The sequence below is a fragment of the Mauremys mutica genome, chromosome 25, assembly GCF_020497125.1.
Source record: "Mauremys mutica isolate MM-2020 ecotype Southern chromosome 25, ASM2049712v1, whole genome shotgun sequence".
NCBI classification, from domain to species: Eukaryota; Metazoa; Chordata; order Testudines; family Geoemydidae; genus Mauremys; species Mauremys mutica.
The window spans coordinates 9,841,930-9,862,105 of NC_059096.1; the positions used below are offsets into that span (position 1 = coordinate 9,841,930).

The following is a 20,176-nucleotide window of genomic DNA, read 5'->3' on the forward strand; positions in this document are numbered from 1 at the left end:
TATTTAATAAATTTCTATGGGTATTCTATTGTTTAACAGTGCAATTAATTTCGATTAAGTTTTTAATCGCAGTTAATTTTTTTTGAGTTAATCACATGAGTTACTGCAATTAATCGACAGCCCTAGTAATGAGTCATTGAATTCCCTGCAGCTTCCCTCCCTCTGACGCAAGTATGAGCCCCATTTCAGAGACGGGAAAACCAAGGAACAGAAAGTCAGTGGCAGAGCTAGGAATAGAATAGAGGAATCTTGATGCCTCTCCCCCAAATCTATCCTCTTGGGTAACCTCTATAGTGATATTCCTGAATCCAGTGATTGTTATAGAGAAAGAGCGGAGACCGGTAGGAGAAAAACATGTTGCTCTTTTAATTCTCATTGTATTAACCAGGGGAAACAGTGCTTTCCTACCCTCGGACAGTGTGACCTGTGTAAGAGCCTGAGACTGTTATAGGGAAAAATAACGGGATAGGAAGGAGGACAGTAGTCAACAGTGATGTTAAGAAAATGGAGCAGCATGGCTCTTCTCATTTCCTCTCTTTTCCTTTCCTTATCCCACCCTTGACTTCGCTGTCATCGGAGCGGGCTGAGGAATGTTCTCTGCGGTACAGTTTGTTATCGTACTGCTGAAGTTCGTTGGGTGTCACCAGCTCTTGGCGAGCGTTCCATGACCAGGAGTAGGTGGAGAAAGTGTGGTAGAAGCTGTGGTTCCCTGACTCCAGCCCGATCTGGCCACCGTGCAACCTCCGCCACAGTCTCAGCATCCTGTTCCTCTCCTTGAGTGCCATCCCCTGCTTGTACATTTCAGTTACTCTCTTCACCTATGGAGAAGAGATGGAGGTTGAAAGAGGCTGCAGAGTGGCGTGGAGCCAGATCTTTACCCAAATGGAAACCAGCTACTGCAGAAGTCTGACAGATGGGAGGTGTGAGGTGGTCAAAAAAAGATCCTGGATACCCTTTATCATGCACTGACTGCAATCAGATGCCAGTAAATATCACCAGTTTATGTAACGGAAAGATTAACTGACATTTCTTCTTATCCCTTTGGTTTCATACTTCACAGTAATTTCAGGGAATTGCATGAAGTAATATAGATGCTTAGTTAAAATTCTTTCACCAGAAAGTTCATCGTATGGGTTACACCTTGTAATGACACTGGAACTTCAGTGTAACTACAGTCACTGTATTATAAAGGGTTGTGCATATACCCCAGTTCCTACAATATTTCTAAGGTCCCCATCCCCTTGCTACTGTATCTAAGTGGTAATAGCTAATGGTATTTGTACTTGCTGCTCCTAACCCTTGCATATGCCTCTGGGAGAGGAGGAATGGTTGCCAGGAGACAATCATGGTGGAACAGGGGTATGGAGAACCAGCAACCCGCTAATTTGTACTGTCTGGGTTACTGATAATCATACATTTCTGTATCACCTTTTGTCTCAAAGAGGGCTTCAAAGCACCACTGAAATGCAGCCACCTCTGGGAGTAGAGGGCAGCAATCAGGCTGAACACTTGCGAGCAATTTAAGTGGGTGGGGGGAGTTTTGACCAAGTAGACTGGGTCAGCTCCTCTTACTGTTACAGAAAATAGCAGATGGAATCTTTAATGTCCATGCGGAGCAGCGAGGACCTTAGGGCAAGAGTTTCCAATCTGAGTTACTTAAAATTAAGTCCCTATCAAAGTGGTCTGATTTTCAGAGACGCTGAGCACCTCGCACGCCCAGCAATTTCAGCGGCAGTTGCATTTGCGCACATCGGGTCTGAATTTGTTCCATGTCCTAAGCAGCTTTCTGTTTCAACAAGCAAAATGGAGCAACTCCAGAGAGACACTGCTTACTCTGTCTGGAAGGGGTCAGATTGACAGCACTGGGAGGTGAAGTCCTTTTTCCATAGTATGGGCAGTGTGGCAATGCAAACGTCCAGATGCTGCCTGTCACTCCTGTCTCAGCCCTGCCTTGAAGGGATGGCTGCCAGGTGAAAGGGTAGCATTAGGTGGCCATGGCCCATCTTTGACCTCCACAAAGGGGAACAGCTGGGATAGATGCTGGTTCGTGTGATGTGGCCCGGTAACCAGGACCGAACCGTTTATAAAGGCCACAAAATAGCCCTCTTTCCATCGCTAGCAACCCAAAGTAGTGCCCTGGAGCTGAAAGGGCCCCATACCCCACTCCGAATGCCGTGAGCCAGCCAGTCCTTGGAAGAAGAGTGTGTTTGATTGGCAAGGATCTGGAGGAGTGTAAAACTGGTTATCTCCTAAAATGCCAGAGAGAAGGGAGGGAGGAATTCTTTGGAAGGGGTGGTGGACTTTGTACTCACATCTAGTCGTATCTCACGCAGGTCTTCTATAGTCAAACGGTGCCGCCTCTCCATCAAGTGAGGGCCGAGACTAAGGGAGTTTTTCTTGTCTCTGAAGTAATTGGGAGGTTTGAATGCAGTTGCCTGATTGAAAAAGGCAGAAAAAGAGGCTTTACCAATGGTCCATCGAGGCAGGACTCTTGCCTCAGGCAGCGGCTGTGACCTACTGCTTTCAGGGACAATAAAACCCTCTCTAATGCACCTGGCCAACTGTTTAGTGTAGCACATTTGAGGAAATCCCTTCCTGCAGCAGTCAGGCTGAAGCATGAGATCTGATTAGCTGGAGCTCAGCAGCAATGCAAGGGTACCAGAGTATAAGTAAAAGGCAAAATTCTGCTCAGTTACACCGGTGTAAATCCAGACTCACTCCATTGAAGTCAATGGCGTTACTAGTCTAGATTTACACGGCAATATAGAAGAGCAGGGTTTGGCCCTATCTACTTTCAGTACTGCTATGCTCCAGGACTGTCCCCAAGAGGAGGAAGCACAGCCTGCTGCTCGGAAAAGATCTTTCAGTGTTGTCACGCACAGCCATGACTTCCCATCTGCTGTCCACATATTTCAGGGTGCGTGTTGTGGAGGACAATAGAGAAAGTAGACATTAAGTGTCTTGTGTGGTCTGGGTCACTTGATTATATCTTGAGATTGGGAAGTGAGAGACCAAGCCTGTTTTGTGGGACGGATAGCTCGCTGGCCTCTTCTACTGCATTCATGGTAGGGTTCATTCCTTTAATCATCCCACCAAGACAACCCATCAGGCTATCATGTTATCTTATATCTGTGGCAGATGGGAACATGGGGGGATTCAGCCAGAATCTCCTGCCTCAAAGCTTTTAGGACAGGGATCAAACTCACACCCTTTTCATCCAGCCTAATATGTTTAAGAGAAATCAAGGCTATTTGCTTCCCTGTAAAAGTGTATCCCTGTCTTACCTGGAATAGTCACCCAGAGGTATTGGGCTTTCTGGGCTGCAAAGGGGAGAGCTATTCTATCCATTATACCTCTGGTGAATGCCAGGTATACAAACCACCAGAATTCCCCACTTGATATCTCTAACATATAGACAGCCACAGTATGCCAGCTGCACAAACTGCAGGTTAAACGGTGCAGCATTCATAGATTCATTTCAAGAACATTTCTGGGAACAATTTTCCAGTGGCCACATTCAGAGATGAGTCTAAAAAGATCTAAAGGGAAGTTAAGTTTGTGTAATTTACACTTCCTTCCGTCACCCTCAACGTGTATATTACATCACCTTAGACAACTCCAGGCTTACGCAGAGTCACACCCCGTTGACATCACTGAATGTGACTCCCTGAGTCCAAGGGAATGTAAGCGTTGAAAGGATGTGTGCTAACCCACACATTTCAATGAGGAAGAGTCTACAGCACAACAACTCAGACCCGCCCTTGTGTGTCATCTGTTATTACAGAGATTAACTGTTTCCTTATCTTGCCTCGCGCAGCCAGTTTCTTTTATGGAAAAAATGGTTTTCAAAGGACGATATAGGTTCTTTCCTTCTCTGCATCTCCAGCTTCTGTAAGTCTTTTTTCGGCTTCGGTATTGACATTCCATCCCGGTTGGGAAGCCATGGGAAGATGGGTACCTGAGCATAAGGACTGTCGGAGGGGACACTGCTTGCTAGCAAAGGGGAAAAGAAAAGAATGGATATCACTAATTGGACACAGTACCCACCGTCTGTTTCCTAGCCCTTGCTCTCCCATTCTCTGACCAATCCAACACGGCAGGACTATACATTCAGAGATCTATTCACTTTTCCTCCTTTTTTTGTACCTTACTTTCTGTTAAACACAAGGAAAATATGAGCCAGCAGCCTCTGATTTTGGGTGCCCAACTTTACGGATCTGGTACCTAATTTTCAGAAGTGTTGAGCCCCCACTATTCCAGCTGTAGGCAAAGAGTTGTGGGTGCTCAGCACCTCTGAATCATCAACCCACAAGTGTCTAAAGTTGGGAAACCATAAACGGAGACATCCAAAATTCGAGGCCACCTTTGAAAGTCTTAGCCATAGGTCGTAAGAACTAGACATGGTAGCCCATGAGCTATTATACACCGAGCAGCCGCCAAGAAGAACTGAACAGTTATTTAAGGTTCCCTTGTGTGTTGGAATTATTATTTATGCAGGATATTATCATGATACTAATTTAACCATAAATTGCTTTATTAAATCCAGAGGCCAAAAGGTATTTATACAATCGCTCTAAACATGCCCACAAAGCCTAAACAATAAGCAATTTACTACAGCCAAACGGTAACAAAACATTTATAAGCATTTGATCAAGATATTTACAAATGGACTAAACACTCAAGGATGCTTAGACCCATATTGGTTCAGTCCGATGTGGTCAGGCAGGTATTAGCAATGAACCCTTGAAAAGTTTACTTTGTTTATACCCTTTAAAAAACAAGTGATGTCATTGCCAATTACTGACTTCAGGTAAGAGCCAACTGGAGACAGTTCACCCTTATTTCCAGTCTTAGTCCAGATAAGATTACAACCTCCTTTCTCCCCAAGGCCTTTGCTCCTTATCTCTTCCCCTCCTTCTTGCTGACACACAGCTTTTCCTTTGTACCTGGGTTAACACAGGCCCTGTTTTTTGAGATAACACTGGTATGTGGGGTAGGAAGGGCCATGCTGGCTCTTTTAAAAACTGATTATTTTTGTCTTATTTAAAACTAGTCACCCAGACTGGTCAGAAGCCATTTTAGAAACGTCCCCTTATCTCATTAGTTATTCTTTGAACCAGACGTCCTCCCTACTTCATTTTTTCGGGCCGTATAACTCGTTACTTTCAAGGCCTTTCTTTACAACCCATATTGCTTTAACCAATGTGACAGGGTCAGGCCAGATGGCTACAAGAGAGTGGTCGAAGGTAGATACATTAGCTCCAGGTTAAGCAGGTCCCTTTTCCCTGGGTAAGATAACAGGGACTATTCCAGAACACTCAGAAACTTTCTAGAACTAATTAAGGCAGGCAGGCTAATTAGGACACCTGTGGCCAATTGGGAAGTTACTAGAATTAATTAAGGCTAATCAGGACACCTGGTATAAAAAGGCTCTCACTCCAGTGAGGTGTGTGTGTGTAAGGAGCTGAAAGTGAGAGGATGTGCTGCTGGAGGACTGAGGAGTACAAGCGTTATCAGACACCAGGAGGAAGGTCCTGTGGTGAGGACAAAGAAGGTGTTGGGAGGAGACCATTGGGAAATAGCCCAGGGAGTTGTAGCTGTCATGCAGCTGTTCCAGAAGGCACTATAGACAGCTGCAGTCCACAGGGCCCTGGGCTGGAACCTGGGGTAGAGGACGGGCCCGGGTTCCCCCCAAAACCTCCCAACTCCAAATCCAACACAGGAAGATCTCTGAGGCTAGCAAAATCCACCAATAAGCGCAGGACCCACCAAGTTAGAAGAGGAACTTTATCACACCAACTTTAAGATAACTTTAATTCTCCCATTTTATATTTATTCTACATGGTGACAGTGCTGATAATACATGTGGTCAACTATTCCATTCCTCATGTAAGAAAGGAGATCTACACAATTTACTGTGAGTGACGTCCCATTTTGGTGCCATCAGTGGGTGGCATCTGGGAGAGATGACTACCTTTTTTTTTTTTTACTAATCAAGAAAGAAGCAAATCTAAAGAGCCTATCAGAGCCCAGAGGCATATTCAAGCCCCACTGAGGGAAGAGCTAAGTTCAAGGTGCTCAGAGAACAGATGATCATATTTTGATCATTTGAAAGGTGTCAGTCTGGTGATCCACAGGGGTGGAGCTTATTTTGTGGGTGGAGCCTGGAAGAGTGCCCCTCCCCCCCATTTGATTACTCAAATAAGTGATCTGGAACTGGCAAATCTGGGTTCTAATCCTGGCTTGGAGGCATCACAAATCAGTGGCCACTTCTGTAAATCTGAAGCGATTTGCCCAAGATCACCCAATGAGTCTGTGGCACAGCTGGGAAGAGAACCCAGGCGTCCTGCACTTTCACTACAAGATTATGCTTCCTCCTATCACTCATGTCTTTGTGCAGTCCCCGGAGGAGTCCAAGCAGTGTCTATTTTGGGTGGGTGCAGGTAGCAAAAAAGGATTTACTAACCTCGGCCCTGATCCAAAGCCCAAAAGTCTGGTAGGGAGAGGGGACTTCTCCTTACTGGCAATGGACACAGGACGCTGCAGTGAATAGCTGTGACCCCCCCAAAGGGGCCTTCTGCCTCTTTGGCACCGCCCCTGAAATTCCCACTCAGACACGCAACACAAGTGGCTGAGCCGCGTGCAGTTCTTACCCCTGAGGGTTTCCACAAAGGCTTCCAGCTCCTTGTCGTTCATCACTGAGATGCGGGCAGCGCCTGCAAAGGCAGACATAGGAGTGATTCTGCCTCGCTGAGGAGCTGGGGATTTTCTGAGTGCGTGGAGCCCCTTCCCGTGCTCCATTGAGCCGCCAGCATTTATCCAGGCCCTCCTGCCCGTGGACGCCAGGAACTTCTGCCGGTAGTAACTAGAAGACGAAAGACGGCGCAGTGTCACCAAACACGCTCCACGCAGGACAGCTATAACCAGCAAACAGCCTTTTGCACCTTCTTTAAAGGGGGCTGGCGAACGGAGGTTGTGTCCTTTTCCTGCTTTATGTTGCATAGAGGAAGCTGGGGAGGATTTGAAAGGTTTTTTTTTTTTCCTATTTTAAATTTTTTTTTTAACTTTAGCATAAATTCAGCTCTTATGTCTCCTTGGAGACTCTGTGGCCAGCTAGAGAACTCATCGGATTATGGTAGCTGCAATATCCAGATACTGAATCCTGATTCACTGTGAGAGGGAAGGGATTTCTACTCAGATAAATTAACGTTCTTTGGATCCCATTGGGATACCCTGGTGTCCAGCGCCATTCAGTGTGCCCTGTTGATTTCAGTAACTGCTCATGGTGGAAGATACAGTTCATTGAGAGGACGAGTAACCGAGTCTAGTGCCCTTGTTTTTAAAGCATCTTAAAACACTTGGGAGAAGGGCTCTCTGTCTTAAGGATTCAGCTCCCCGCCCTGCTGATAAAGGGCAGAGAAAGCTCTGAGACCATACCTCCGAGTCCTCCAACCAGACCTGGAGAGGCAAGACTTGACAACCGTACTCCTTCTAAGGGTGAAAAAAACCTTTTCCAGGCCTTCTCTACTCACCATAAGGAAGCAAATCACAGCACCCTCTTTTTCTTTGCAGGTCACCTTTAAAGATAGGTTGGCGATTCTGATTTAGCCCAGAGGTCGGCCCCCCACTACCCACAGATTTCCTTCACACAGCCTGCAGCCATCCTCCTCTTTCAGACCCTGCAAGGGTGTAGTTTGCCAAGGAGGAGCCAGCAGACAATGCTCCAGCTTGATGAAAGCAGCCAGGCTGGGAGGCTTATGGAGCGATCTGGAGGTAAGGTCATAAGGGCTATGCAGAGAAGAGGGATGTGCTTTTTGGTGTGTGCCGTACGGCAGATAGAACAGGGGTGTTTTTGTTCTCCAGGGGGCAGAGGGAGGAGGTATGAAATATATCCACAGGGCCCTGTTTTGTCCTCATTTATATGGCTGCCCTCGCCTACACAGGTATACTGCTCACTGGGGCCAGTTTGACAAAGGTATTTAAGTACGGAAAGATGCAGATAACCACTACTGTGAATTCCACTTGGCGCCTAAGTGAGTTAGAGACCTAATTCCAATCAAGTTAGGGGCCTAACTCACCTAGATGCTTTTGTTAACCCCATTAGGTGCCTATCTGCATTTTTAGGTGCCTAAATACCTTTGTAAGTCTGGCCCTGAGCCTCCTGTTTGACTCTGCCGAGCCTATGAAATGGAGATCTCCTTTCCCCTCTTTGGAGACCTTGCTAGAGCTTTGAGCACCCACCTGACTATTTCAAGCATGGCCTTCCTTGGCAGAGCCGACATTTCCACCAGCTTTGACAGGACCTCAAAGAGCAGGATTCCCGTGGCGTCGATGGAATCAAAGTCCTCCAGGCAGCCTTTCTCGGGGGCTGGGGAGGAGATGCACATCAAGCAGCGCGCCCATCCCACCAACCCATCTGCTTCAGAGACCGCAGGCAGCACCAGTGACCTCCAACAAGGTTTCCTCTGGGCAAAGTATGGTGCATGCATGTGCGGGAGCCTGGCTCCTGCCTGGTGCACTGGGGAAAGTGCAAGCTACATCTGTAGCAAGGGGTATTCCTCACTGCCCTCTCCCATCTCCCAAGGAAGCATAGTATCTCCAGATAATGCTGCTCCCCCTCCGCTTTGGAACGGGCAGATTTGGTCCTGGTATTCCAGGCAGAGTCTCAGATGGAGTATGTGGAGCACAGCTTTGACTTACCTGACTCTGGGTATCTGAACTCTGCTTATATGCCCCAGGGTTCCTGGGCTCCCCGTCATCACTCCCCTTTCACGGTGATTCCTGCCCATGAGCCAGGCTACCCTGGGGAGTTGTGCCAGTGCCTGCACTCTTCTCTCAGCCCCCAGGCCTCAGCCCGGCGCTCAGCAGCGGCCTCCTCCCCCTGAGCTGGATTGTCAAGGCTTTGTACAGCCGTTTCGAACGGGGGCCAGCTGAGCACAAGCTCATTCTCTGGGGGACCCCAGATGCTGATGTCTGAGTCCACGTCACGTGAACTCCAGATCGCCCCAAGGTTCAGGTAACACCGATGCCTCTAGGTAAGTGGGGTTCTCTGGCCACACACTAACATCGCTGGGGGGGGCTGTGGCCAATCCCATTGGCTGAGCTGGGTTCACCGCACTCACCTACAGCCTGGATGAAGCGCTTGTTGTCGCTGACAATGGTCAGAAAATCAGAGAAGTTCACCTTCCCATCTCCTGCAAGATAAACAGCATTTCCCACTGATCAAACACCTTTCATCCCAGGGACAAGGTAGTAATGGGCGTACTCCAGGCCAGGTTGGCTACAGCCGCCTTCCCCTGAGTGCTGGCGGAGCAGGGGCTTTGTTGCTAAGATCCACGCTAGACAAGTGCATAATACCTCCCCCACTCCACTGGTTGTCATCAGCGTTCTGAGGCCGTGCTGCTCAAGGGAGCCTGTGTCAGAGTGACAGCTAGGGCCTTACCAAAAAACATGTCACAGACCGTGAAATCTGGTCTTTTGTGTGCTCTTACCCTATACTGTACAGATTTCACAGGGAGACCGTCGTTTCTCAAATTGCGGGTCCTGACCCAAAAGGGAGTTGCAGGGGAGTCACAAGGTTATTTTAGGGGGGGCATGGTATTGCCACCCTTAGTTCTGCGCTGCTGCTGCCAGTGGATCTGCCTTCAGAGCTGGGTTCCCGGCCAGCAACCGCCGCTCTCCAGCTGCCCAGCTCTGAAGGCAGCGCCGCGGCCAGCAGCAGCGCAGAAGTAAGGGTAGCAGTACCACAACCCCCCTTACAATAACCTTGCGCCCCCCACACTTCCTTTTTGGAGTCAGGATCCCTAAAATTACAACACTGTGACATTTCAGATTTAAATAGCTGAAATTTACAATTTAAAAAATCCTATGACTGTGAAATTGACCATGAATTTGGTAGGGCCCTAGTGATAGCTGGTCTGCTTCCAACCTGTGTGCATGGGAGAGAGGACTACAAGAGGAGCAAACCTCACTGAAGCCCTGTTTGAAACCTGGATCGACCAAAGGGGCCAATACATTTTGGGCCCAAATGGAGCTTTAAGCCACTGGCTGCATTGGGGTCTTGTATGTATGAGTCAGTGTTGTCACAGAGAGACTTGCTTTGGAGGTGTCCTTTAGCTCGGCTGGCAGAGGGGCAGTTCTGGAGCAGAAAGACTCGGGTTCTAATCCGCACTCCTCGTGTGTGCGCTAATGGTGTCTGCTATACACCGACTGGTTAGAGTGTCAGGGCAGCCCAAGGATTCCTCTTGAGGGGGCAGGTACAGCTGCCAGGCAAAGTCATAGACTATCAGGGTTGGAAGGGACCTCAGGAGGTATCTAGTCCCACCCCCTGCTCAAAGCAGGACCAATCCCCAGACAGATTTTTTGCCCCTGTTCCCTAAATGGCCCCCTCAAGGATTGAACTCACAACCCTGGGTTTAGCAGGCCAATGCTCAAACCACCGAGCTAGGTCTCTCCCATCACCCAGTCACATGGTGCCCTTCACGGTGCTGCCTGATGAGGAGGCGGGGCATAGTCCCATCCCCCCTTGGCCCCTACCCCTTTGGATCAGCATGTTGCCAGCCTAGTGCACTCCCCACCCATCCTGGAGCTAGTCCTATGCACAGCTGCCCCCCTCCCACCCCATGCCCATCACTTTGCCCATCTCCCCTGTAAGAGCCCTGCTTTCACACTGAGCTGGTCCAGGGCCGGGGCAAGGATGTTTCGCGCCCCAGGCAAAACTTCCACCTTGCGCCCTCCCCCGCCCCCGCGCCCCCGCCCAGAGGCACCCCCCTTGCGGCAGCTCCCCACTCCCCACCCTGAGGCACCCTCCTTGCGGCAGCTCCCCCCCTCCACCCTGAGGCACCCTCCTTGCGGCAGCTCCCCAACCCCCAACCTGAGGCACCCCCCCAGCCCCAGCTCACCCCTACTCCGAGCACGAGCACCCCGAGCACGCCATGGCTGCTTCACTTCTCCCGCCTCCCAGGCTTGCGGCGCCAATCAGCTTAGGCACCACGAGGTGGGAGAAGTGAAGCAGCCATGGGGTGCTCGGGGAGGAGTTGGGGCAGGGGTGAGCTGGGGCAAGGAGTTCCCCTGCGTGCCGCCCCCCCTTACTTGCTGCAGGAGGCCCTCCCCGCGCTCCCCTGCCCCAGCTCCCTCCACCTAAATGCTGGCGGCAACCGGGGCGGCCGAAGAGCCGGCCGCCGCGGTGGCTGTCGAAGAAAATGGCGCCCCCCCCAAATCCTAGCGCACTAGGCGACCACCTAGGTCGCCTAAATGGTTGCACTGGCCCTGAGCCGGTCTCTCACTTTGTAACAGACCAGGCACTCCACTGCTCCGGCTGGAGTTAGCACAAACCTCTGCCAGGGAGCAAGCAGCATGGCACCAAGAAATAGACACCCCAGCAAGGAGGGATGGCTCAGTGGTTTGAGCATTGGTCTGCTAAACCCAGGGTTGTGAGTTCAATCCTTGAAGGGGCCATTTTGGGAACTGGGGTAAAAATCTGTCTGGGGATTGGCCCTGCTTTGAGCAGGGGGTTGGATTAGATTAGATGACCCCTTAAGGTCCCTTCCAACCCTGACAGTCTATGATTGAGTCAATGCCCACACCCCAGGGGTCAGGATGTTGTGGCAACTTTAACTCTCTCAGCTCCTGGTTTTCAGGGCTATGAGATCTCACCATTGCTGTAGCCTTAATGTGCTTTCTTTGTACTCCCTACAGCCGTCATGTTCTGTAACCAAGTGCGGGGGACAAGGAGTTAAGGCACGCAGAAGAGCTGGTGCAAGTTCCCCGCTTGTCACAGACTCACTGGGTTGCCTCTGGCAAGTCACCAAACGCCAACATAATCCCTTTTTCCTCCCACCCTTCGTCTTGCACTACTTAGACTGTAAGCTCCCCAGGGCAGGGACTGCTTCATGTGACATGTAGGAACAGTGTCTAGCACCAAGCCCTGCTCTCCCCCACTGCCAGGGGTTTCAAGGGAGCACAACGCCACACCCTCACAAACCCAGACCCTTGGAATGTACCACTGTGGACTAAACCTGGGACGATTGTGTACACTCACCGTCCATATCGGCATATGACAGCTCGTCGTAGGCCTCTTGTTCGGTTAAACTAATCCCCAGCTTCTCTGCAGTCATCTCCAAGCCTTGTAGGTCAATATTGCCATCTGCGTCCTTACTGAAGAAACTGTAGGCCTGGTGGAAAGCTGTGGGCATATAGGGAAAGTACCACCACTTACATCAGGTGGGATGTACGAACTTCATGTACTACGCTCTTTGGAAACCAAGGGGCATAATACACAGAGGGTTTTATTTTTTTTTTATGCCAACACAAAGATTCTACCCAGGTCAATGAAACAATACGGTAGGAGAATCACAGAACCAGAGGCAAGGCAAGAGAATCTTGTGGTTATGGGACTCATGTGACCTGGGATCAGCTTCTGGCTCTGCTACCAGTTTCCTGTGTGAATTCAGGCAAGTCACTTATTCCCCCTGTGCCTTAGTCCGCTATCTGCAAAAGAGGGCGTGACACTTCCTTTTAGGGCTGTTGGTTAATCGCAGTTAACTCACACGATTAACTCAAAAAAGTAGCCACGATTAAAAACATTAAGCACGATTAATTGCCGTTTTAATTGCTCTGTTAAACAATAGAATACCAATTGAAATTTTAAAAATATTTTTGGATGTTTTTCTACACTTTCAAATATATCAAGTTCAATTACACACAATACAAAGTATATAGTGCTCACTTTATATTTTTTTTATTACAAATATTTGCACTGGGAAAATGACAGTCAAAAGAAATAGTCATTTTCAATTCACCTCATACAAGTACTGCAGTACAATTTCTGCAACTTACAAATGTAGATTTTTTTTTGGTTACATAACTGCACTCAAAAACAAAATGATGTAAAACTTTAGCGCCTACAAGTCCACTCAGTCCTACTTCTTGTTCAGCCAATCGCTAAGACAAACAAGTTTGTTTACATTTACGGGAGATAATGCTGCCCACTTCTTATTTACAATGTCACCTGAAAGTGAGAACGGGCGTTTGCATGGCACTTTTGTAGCCGGCATTGCAAGATATTTATGTGCCAGATGTGCTAAACAATATGCCCCTTCATACTTCAGCCACCATTCCAGAGGACATGCTCCCATGCTGACGACACTCATAAAAAAACAGCAACCCACAATGCATTAATTAAATTTGTGGTGGAGAATTGTATATCTTCTGCTCTGTTTTACCTGCATTCTGCCATATATTTCATATTATAGTATCGGATGATGACCCAGCACATGTTGTTCATTTTAAAAACACTTTGCATTTTGTCAAATCTGCAGTGAAAGAAGACACCAATGTGAGATTTCTAAAGGTAGCTACCGCACTCAACCCAAGGTTTAAGAATCTGTAGTGCCTTCCAAAATCTGAGAGGGACGAGGTGTGGAGCATGCTTTCAAAAGTCTTAAAAGAGCAACTCTCTGATGCAGAAACTACAGATCCCAAACCACCACCAAAAAAAAATCAACCTTCTGCTGGTCGCATCTGACTCAGATGATGAAAATGAACATGCATTGGTCCGCACTGCTTTGGATCGTTATCGAGCAGAACCCAACATTAATATGGACGCATGTCCCCTGGAATGGTGGTTGAAGCATGAAGGGACATATGAATCTTTAGTGCATCTGGCACATAAATATCTTGCAAACCCGGCTACAACAGGGCCATGTGAATGCCTGTTCTCACTTTCAGGTGACATTGTAAACAATTAGCGGACAGCATTATCTCCTGCAAATGTAAACAAACTTGTCTGTCTGAGCGATCGGCTGAACAAGAAGTAGGACTGAGTGCACTTGTAGGCTCTAAAGTTTTACATTGTTTTATTTTTGAGTGCAGTTATTTTTTGTTATTAATTCTACATTTCTCAGTCGCACTTTCACTATAAAGAGATTGCACTACAGCACTTGTATGAGGTGAATTGAAAAATACTGTTTCTTTTGTTTTTTTACAGTCCAAGTGAGCACTGTACACTTTGTATTCTGTGTTGTAATTGAAATCAATATATTTGAAAATGTAGAAACCACCCAAAAATATTTAAATACACGGTGTTCTATTAGTGTTTAACAGTGTGATTAATCATGCAATGAATCACAATGACTTTTTAAAAATCGCACAATTAATCGCAATGCATTTTTTTAATCACTTGTCAGCCCTATTTCCTTTGTCTGTCTGGTCAGCTGCGATTGTAAGGTGTTTGGGGCAGGGATTGGGTCTGAACAGTGCCCAGCACAAGGGGCCCCGACCTCAGGTGGGGGCTGTCCTCGCAGTTGCTACTGCAGTAGAAGTAATAAGGATCTAACAAGCTAAAGAATAAACCTTGAACGGTCTTTTTGTCAACCTGCCTTTCGAGGTGAAAGACAGATAACTGGGGCATCGTTACCTTCTAGCTGGTCCTTGGTCAGGTTCTTTGCTGCTTTGCACTTATTCCTGTCTAGGAGGATGCCAGATAACTCCCTGCCGTACAACATTCAAGAAGAAAGAAGGGCAATTAAGAGCTGCAAATCGACACTCCTCTGCAGATGTGCAGCTCCTGTTGATGGAACAGCAGCTGAGCGCATGGATTCAGGGCAGGATATGATGCAGGGGGCCAAACGCCTCGCTCAGCTACACTGGTGCAACCCTATTGACTAATTTAACAGAGAAGAGTTTATTATCCGATTCTGCTCTCACATCAGTTGTACACAGATGTGACCACCACTGAGAGGCTATGGGGTCACTCAGGAGACACTTCTAGGGTCTGATTCTGCCCTCTTATCCAATCCCCATAACTTCCTCAGGGCTGCATAAAGACTTTGGCATTTACGGGTTGAGCTCCCCAAAGGTCTGTGTCCCCCACAGTTCTCACTGACTTCCACAGGAGAGGTGGGTGCTCAGCACCAGGGAAAAACCAAGCCATTAACCTTTAACTCTGCCGCTGCTGGGCTCCCGCCCAGTGAACCTGCTCCTTCTCCTCCCCTGGAAAGCAGTGGGGGAGAAAGCCTCGGTGGTGAGGTGGCTGATTTTGGGAGCTTTTGCCAAGTTATAGCGTTAGAAAGAATGAAATTCCAGGATCACATGATATCTGTGAGGAAGATGGCGGCTTAGTCCCGGACCTCCTCACGTCAATTCGCCTCTAATCATTACTCTCCTAGCAGACTGGCAATAAGTTTCTGCCATAAAAGGTTAAATTAAACTTGGATAAACTTCAGACTGCTGAATATGGACCTCAATGAATAAATGAGAAGCAGTAAAAGACCTCAGCCTGCATCACCCAAGCAGCTGAAGGGGGATTAGAAGGCCACAGCAGAACCTTGTGGGGAGGGATAGCTCAGTGGTTTGAGCATTGGCCTGCTAAACCCAGGGTTGTAAGTTCAATCCTTGAGGAGGCCACTTAGGGATCTGGGGCAAAAATTGGTCCTGCTAGTGAAGGCAGGGGGCTGGACTCGATGACCTTTCGAGGTCCCTTCCAGTTCTAGGAGATTGGTATATCTCCAATTACCTTTACCTAACCTAGCCCAGGATATCACGACACTGAAAGAATTCATCACCGGTCACCTGGATTCAATCTCCAAAGTTAGGTGTGGCCTCTCTAAAGATGTGTGTGATGCAAAATCCCAAAATGGCTCACTTGGAAAATTAGCTGCCAAAGGCTGCCCTTGAAAGCAATGAAATTAAAGAAGAAATGGCCTCCTCAAAGCTTAGACTAGACAAACTGGAAGAAACCCAGGATGACTTAGAAAAGAGAATTTGAAGAAACAAACTTCACCTCTTGGGCATTGCTGAGGGTATGGAGAAGGTGGATCTTATCAGCTTTCTTCAGAAGCTGATCCCTGGCATATTTAAAGCCCACCCTCAGCTTCCCCCATTAGATGTTGAAAGGGCTCATCGAACGCCTGGTACTAGACGGTGGGAATCCGACAAGCCCAAGCCCATCATCTTCAAGCCGCTGAAGTTCAGTGATAAACTAATGTTAATGAATGCTGCTAGAAAAGCTGACAACCTCATGTACAAAGGCCACAAAATCTCTTTTCCCTGACTTCTTTAACAAAAAGAGGGCTGCATTCAGTGGCATAGAGCAAATCCTGAGGGGGACCAACGTCAGATGCAGCATCAGGTACCCATTCACCTTCCCCATGGATTCAGCATGCACCGCGGGATTTTAAAAAAACCCTTCTGAAGCTTGGCAGACGCTTCAAAGACTGAGATCAGATTTGACCAAAAAATAGCAGAATGGGTTTTTTTAAACCAGTACAAAGCAAACCTCAACAAGTTTAAAAATCAGTTTGTTTTTCTAGGTATCCCTGTAGACATGATAATAGTCACTTACACAAACTTCCAATTCCTAGCAAATAACCAGGTAGGCTGAACTCTTCAGTTCATCGCCTTTAAAACTGAGCCTTAACAAATGTATAGCAACGCAATGCGCAGAGTAACCGTTTAACACTAAGCTGGGGGATATAGCACCATCTACTGCCTGAAGTATTATCTGCACTAATCATCACAGCTTGCACTGCTAGACTGAATCTCTTCACTAGCTTTGCCTTTGAGAGGACTGTTCCAAGGTCTCTCCCTCACTCTTTGCTCAAATAAATAGGCTTATCGTGTAATTTATACGAGATAAAAAACAGCCTCACTTGCCACATGAGACCCTTAAAAATACTGGGCAACTGGAGGTATGGGGTCGCCAGATCTGTATCTATATTATCTAGCATTCCAAATGCGTCCTATTTTAAGGCGGTTCCCTCCAGTTGCTCTGCATACACACCGGCCGGGTTTGAGATAGAAAAAAGCTTAGCTATGCCATTTGGTTCCCTCTCTTCTTTTATATGCCTTCAGAGGCTACTACACCCCCTTAGGGAAAAGTCCAATCTTTGCATCTACGTGGAGCATCCTGCAATGCACTAAGATGATCACAGCATCCGAGCTTACTAATTCTCTTCTTGTACCACTATGGGATAACCTGTGCATCAGGATCAAGGCCAGCTCCATGCTTAAGACAATTTGGATAGAAAAAGGATTAACAAAAATTAAAGATCTAGCACAAGATGATAGACTGGCCTCCTTCGATTACACGTGTAACAAATATCCGCTATTACTGCCTCACAGGTCCTCCTTTTGGCAGCTATGCTCAAGGATTCATGCCAGGATAGGGGACGATTGGTCCTTTTCAACTCTTTCACCTCTAGAAGAGGATGTTAAGAAATATGGAAACAAAAGTCATTTTGTAGGGATGGCTTAATGCTTTGCGGTACCCTCTCAATCTCAGTCTCAGAGGAAAATGGGAAAACAAACGTATCCTCCCAGGTTTCCGTTGTGAGAATAATGCGCAAGATACTTCAAGTTCTTTATCCTTGTGATTCTTTCGGAACAAGATATTAAATAGGCGCGACTGGACTCCAGAACCTGTGTCTAAGGCAACGCACAGCGAATACTGGATATGCAAACAGCCACGTGCCAACCTTTCGCACATCTTCTATACCTGTCCAGAAATGCACATGTTCTGGAACGCGATATTCAGTGCTCTCTCAAAACCGCTGTGTGTGTTCTTTCCTTCTCCAAGCCTGTGTATCTGAGGGGTGACGAATGAGTTGGTGTTACCAGTAAGACTAAGAAGTGGATTGCAGACACTATTGGAGTGGCCAAAACAGTTAATTTTGAGAAATGGACATCTGCAATTCCTCCTTTATTTACAGACTGGCTTAGTGACCTCCCTCCTACTGCATTAATGGAAAAAATGACTCTGTCTAATAGAAACACTTGGGAAAAGTATGAGGCTGTCTGGTCACACATGAAATGATTGCATACTTTTGCAGTTGAGTATATATTAGTTCCTGTTACTCATAGGTTATGTTCTCATTTATCTAATTAGTCACTTTACTAACTGATGCCCTGCATGACCTGTATGAGTTCAGGGTTTCCCCCACCCCCTGCCAGGTTTTCCAAATAATGAAGGTTGAATTTTGTTCCTGAGAGGTTATTTCTATCTGGTGCGTGTATTTATATATGTTTTGTTTTGTTACGTGTTTATAGTTTCTATAAAAACAAGAAGAAAAAGACAGACAGAAACTCAGTTACACACACACGGTATTACAGCCACAGTGGGGCACGGGAGAATCCAATGGAGCCAGCTCCTTCAACTGAAAAAAAGGGTAATGAATGCTGATTACTGCACCAAGCGTGCTGGGTGTTTTACTGGCAGGAGTGAAGGCAGGGATCCTGTTCAGAGGACTTGGCAATCCATGGCGACGGCAGCCCGGACACCTCCACACTCACCCGCTGGTCTTTTTTGGCAGGGGTTTCAACATCATCTTCTTCGGCAGGGATTTCAGTGTCATATTGGTTTCAGAGATCGGGCCAAAGGTCGTCTGAGGTTTCTCTGGGGTGCAAGACAAACATGCAGAGAGGGTCAGAGGCTCTTCTCCTTTGATCCCAGAGCTTGAAGGAGGAGGGTGGCAAGAGGAAGGCCACTCTACAGACTCAGGAAGGAACCCCTGAGTGATGCGCTGCTATGCAAGCACTTAGCTGCTTTGTGCCTCCATTTCCCCATCTGTACAATGGGGATAATGGCAGTCTCCTCCCTCACGGGTGGGGGGTCATGAGGGAAAATATATTAATGCCTGGGAGGTGGTCAGATTTTATGGGCAATGGGGCTAGATAAGGGGTGGGGGGACTAAGAGCTAGTTTCCCTGTTCTTTCCTGCCTACCTCACCTCATGGATCGGGGCCATCAGATCTGTGACTTGCATCCAGAATCATGACACTCCTCCAAGTTTAAGCAGCCCTGGGCTTGAGGTACTCCGAGGTCTCCAGAGCCTTGACTTACCCCCATGAGATACCGATCTCACTGGGGCTTCTGCCAAGCAGCTAAACCTGCCCTGACACACCTGAAATATGGCCTCGGTACGGCCCCACCCTGACTGACTCGTGTCCTAAGTCCCCATTGTTGTGCAAGAGGGAGCGTAAAAAAGGTTAAACAATGGTTAATGAAGCACCATCAACTTCGGGATGCCCTGTAAGTAGTAATTGCCACAAGCTTCATTCAACTCACCGGCCCCCAACCCTGCTCAGCCATGGGCATTAGACTATGTGATTATGACCTCACCACACCATGTGCCCAGACAATCCGTAACCCCCAGCAACACTTGTGACCCAGAGAGGCTTTTGCCTGTTTTACGGCATGCCTGAGAGACAGACAGCAGAAGCCATTCAAGAGACACCAACCTCTACCCACACGTTACCATCTCTCAGCACGTCGCTATGGGGAACTGCCGGGGAGCAACGGAACAGTGACCAGGGTGCTTAGCAGAGAGAGTCAGAAGGGTACCCAGAAGTCACCTACTCCATAACAGGCCCAACAAAGAAAGTAACAGAATGTCACTAGCCGTCACCTAAAGCCCCCAGCTAAAACCTCTCCAGCGCATCATCAAGGATCTACAACCTATCCTGAAGGACGATCCCTCACTCGCACAGATCTTGGGAGACAGGTCAGGCCTCGCTTACAGACAGCCCCCCAACCAAGCAAATACTCACCAGTAACTACACACCACACCACAGAAACACTAACCCAGGAACCAATCCCTGCAACAAACTGCATTACTAAATCTATCCGCATATCTATTCAAGGGACAGAATCATAGGACCTAACTACATCAGCCACACCATTAGGGGCTTGTTCACCTGCACATCTACCAATGTGATATATGCCATCATGTGCCAGCAATGCCCCTCTGCCATGTACATTGGACAAACTGGACAGTCTCTATGCAAAAAAATAAATGGACACAAAATCAGACATCAAGAACTGTAACATTCAAAAACCAGTAGGAGAACATTTCAGTCTCCCTGGACACTCAATAACAGACTTAAAAGTGGCCATTCTTTGACAAAACCTTCAAAAACAGACTTCAGTGAGAAACTGCAGAACTGGAATTAATTTGCAAACTTGACACCATCAAATTAGGCCTGAATAAAGATTGGGAGTGGCTGGGTCACTACAAAAAGTAATTTCCCCTCTGTTGATATTCACCCCTTCGTGTCTACTGTTGGAAATGGGCTACATCCACTCTAATTGAATTGGTCTTGTTAGCACTGACCCCTCACTCAGTAATGCCACTGGGAATCAAAACCCTGCCAGGCTCAGCTGGTTCTCGTGTTTTAATAAG

The 20,176-nt window shown here is 47.6% G+C and overlaps 2 protein-coding genes across 4 annotated transcripts in view; both read right to left on the reverse strand.

The window, feature by feature from the left end:
• Nucleotides 1–346: 346 nt before the first annotated feature.
• Nucleotides 347–19,103, reverse strand: EFCAB3 (EF-hand calcium binding domain 3). Of its 3 annotated transcripts, none has more exons than XM_044999198.1 (10): nucleotides 19,063–19,103; nucleotides 18,289–18,391; nucleotides 14,417–14,490; nucleotides 12,041–12,184; nucleotides 9,123–9,194; nucleotides 8,242–8,368; nucleotides 6,654–6,865; nucleotides 3,809–3,993; nucleotides 2,313–2,435; nucleotides 347–818 (listed from the first exon to the last, which is right to left on the reverse strand). In XM_044999198.1, exons 2-10 carry the CDS (start codon nucleotides 18,348–18,350, stop codon nucleotides 525–527), a joined length of 1,293 nt encoding a protein of 430 aa, XP_044855133.1. In that variant the 5' UTR covers nucleotides 18,351–18,391; nucleotides 19,063–19,103; the 3' UTR covers nucleotides 347–524. The 3 variants fall into 3 exon arrangements, with proteins under 3 accessions (XP_044855133.1, XP_044855131.1, XP_044855132.1); XM_044999196.1 differs by lacking the exon at nucleotides 19,063–19,103 and adding an exon at nucleotides 18,725–19,056; XM_044999197.1 differs by lacking the exon at nucleotides 19,063–19,103 and adding an exon at nucleotides 18,720–19,056.
• Nucleotides 19,104–19,220: 117 nt separating this feature from the next.
• The window catches only part of EFCAB13 (EF-hand calcium binding domain 13), an 81,499-nt gene continuing 80,543 nt past the window's right edge, over nucleotides 19,221–20,176 (reverse strand). The window contains exon 61 of the mRNA XM_044999942.1: nucleotides 19,221–19,279. Coding sequence (XP_044855877.1) covers nucleotides 19,221–19,279 — 59 coding nt within the window. The remainder of the gene's footprint in view (nucleotides 19,280–20,176) is intronic.